We start from the raw sequence: 2,553 nt of genomic DNA, 5'->3' as shown, positions 1-2,553 counted from the left end.
TTTGCTCTTGCGGTTCTTAGCCATTGCTACTAAGATAATTGCAAGATGATCTTGGTTAGAAATTTGGCTTAAAGATTTTTGAAAGTCTTCCCCACAGACGGCGCCAAATTGTTTCGGGTGAAAACAATGGGACCTTGCCGAAGGTCCGATGAAGCGGAGAAGACTAGATTCGGTCCAAGTTATGTTGGGCCGAAGGTTTCCTGCACAGTAAACACACGTAAACTAGCCTCGGGGGTGTTGCCGAGGAAGGCCCCTCCGATGCTAGAGTCAGTACAGTGTGTAGAAAGAGAACACTATGCAAGAGAATTAGTTGCTTGAGGCTTTTCTTGAATGAATGAGAATCCCCCCCTAAAAATGTAATATTGATGGCTTTTATACCTCTTCATACATGGAGAAGTTGGGCCTTAGCCCAATTGGCTTGCCTTGAGGGCTGATCTTTGACTTTAGCACAATTGGAGAGATGAACCTTGACCTTGGGCTTTTAATTGGATCATTTAATGCCTAAGCCCAATTGGACTAAATTGGACCCAAACAATTGGTATGCAAGTGAATAACGCAAGAGTTTATTAATTTTGAAGAAAAGTAACATGTGATGTGACAATAAAAACGAAAATTATGATTTGAAGAGTAATTCTAAATTTCTAATGGTTATATATATTTATAACAATTTGGGTGAAGTCGGTAAATACGGTAATCAAGAAACTGAAAATACCATTTTATTAATATACTCCGTATTATTAAGTGGTAAAACCAATCATATTTGCAAAAACAAAATACTTGATTTCATTTTACAAAGAAATTTATTAATGTGAAAATCAAGAAAGGTGTAAAATAAGATATTGATCCACCGAACAGAATATTTGTGATACAAGTAGTCTAGTTTCCTAAGCGGCTAAGCCTAACCAAAGTGCACAGCTAGCAAAAGAAACTAGAGACAATTACGGGAAAATATATCCTGCTTGTAGTGAATAAAAATATTCACCAAATCAATATATTCCTAAATATTTCCTAGAATATAATAGGAGTAACTAATCAAGAAACCCCATTTTAAGTTTCTTGATCTTGATAACCGACTTAACTGATTTCCCTACTACTCGGTTAGTAATGGCGGCTTCGAGTTCACAAGCCAACGATTATACGGTTATGGAGACAGATCTCACAAGAAAATTCGCAAGGTACGAAATAGCGTCTATTGAAAATCTTGAGGAATTATGTGCCGAACCTGAATTATTGAGGTCTAGACCACGAAAACATTACGAAATGTTACCGTTATTGGATTGATGATGACCAGAAAGTCGTCCACATGATTACTGAGTTTTGTTCTTCAGGAAATCTGACAGACTATAGCAGGGAACATGTACCTGCTCTTGTGGGTAATACGGCGATCAAGATTTGGTGTAGACAGATTTTAAGTGCGTTACATTATCTTCATACTCATAATCCGCCTATTACTCACCGTGATATTAAGTGTAGTAACATATTTGTTAAAGGTAACACGAGCACGATTAAACTAGGAGACTTGGGAATTGCAAAGATTTTTGAATCAGGGAGTACACCAGCGTTTCAGACTGATATATTTTCGTTTGGGACTAGCTTAACGCAGATGATGAATAAGGAAGTACAAATCACAGAACTCAGCTGCGACAATGATCTGGTTGACATCGGTTTCAAGCCTGTTGGGTTACTCAGTGTGACTGATCCTCAAATGAAGCAGTTGATTGATAAGTGTATTGACTTTGCACCTGATATTGTTAGACCGACAGCATTGGACCTTCTGAATGACCCATTGCTTGCAGTCGATGTTGCTGACACATCGACTGCAAGTACTTGTGCTGGTAGTCTGTCTCTGAATGAATCTGTGCAAGATCAGGTGGCTGGACTACTACTGCAGCCTACAGAAGTACTGATGGAATTTGACAGCGGATATAAGAAATTCTGGTTACAGGGGAAAATGTCAGAGGATGTATCGATATCTATTACTTTGAGGATTATTATTGATGGCCTTGATATGGTTAGAATGATAAGTTTTTGAGTTCTTGCTCGGAGTTGATACAATTCCTGATATCATGGAGAACATTCGAGGAGAAATTGACTCGTCTGCTAAAGTAATCGCGCTGGTTTCTAAGAATATGGAACAACTCATAACAGAATTCGAGCACGAACCTCATGTGAAATCAAATGATGCTCCTCGTAATAACGGTCAAGGTCAGGCTAGCACTTCCTCAAACAGAAGCCCACACAACCAAGATGCAGAGCGACAGCAGTCACAGCGTAGAGACACTTTGAGTCTTAGTTAAGTATAAAAATAGACTATTCGATGATACTCTTTTATGTTAGTGTACTAAATGTGACTTAGAGACACTTAGAGTCTTAGTTAAGTATGTATGTTTTCTTGAGTTTATGTTGTCTGCCTAGATTTTATTCTTGTTATGTCAATTAATTGTTAGTTGTAAGTGTTTACTTTCATTATGTCAATTAATTGTTAGTTGTAAATGTTTGATTTGAACAAAGAAACATTATATTAGTAAGATTGTAGTACTACATAATTCGATT

At 37.5% G+C, this 2,553-nt stretch overlaps 1 protein-coding gene across 1 annotated transcript; it reads left to right on the top strand.

The window, feature by feature from the left end:
- The first annotated feature begins 1,303 nt into the window (after positions 1 to 1,303).
- LOC110704095 (probable serine/threonine-protein kinase WNK10) lies at positions 1,304 to 2,032 on the top strand. The gene has a single exon (XM_021881874.1). The coding sequence runs from the start codon at positions 1,304 to 1,306 to the stop codon at positions 2,030 to 2,032; it is 729 nt and encodes a 242-aa protein (XP_021737566.1).
- The last annotated feature ends 521 nt before the right edge of the window (positions 2,033 to 2,553 follow it).

Source organism: Chenopodium quinoa, unplaced genomic scaffold, assembly GCF_001683475.1.
Source record: "Chenopodium quinoa cultivar QQ74 unplaced genomic scaffold, ASM168347v1, whole genome shotgun sequence".
Classification (NCBI taxonomy): domain Eukaryota; kingdom Viridiplantae; phylum Streptophyta; class Magnoliopsida; order Caryophyllales; family Amaranthaceae; genus Chenopodium; species Chenopodium quinoa.
This window is presented reverse-complemented; position numbering and strand designations above follow the sequence as displayed.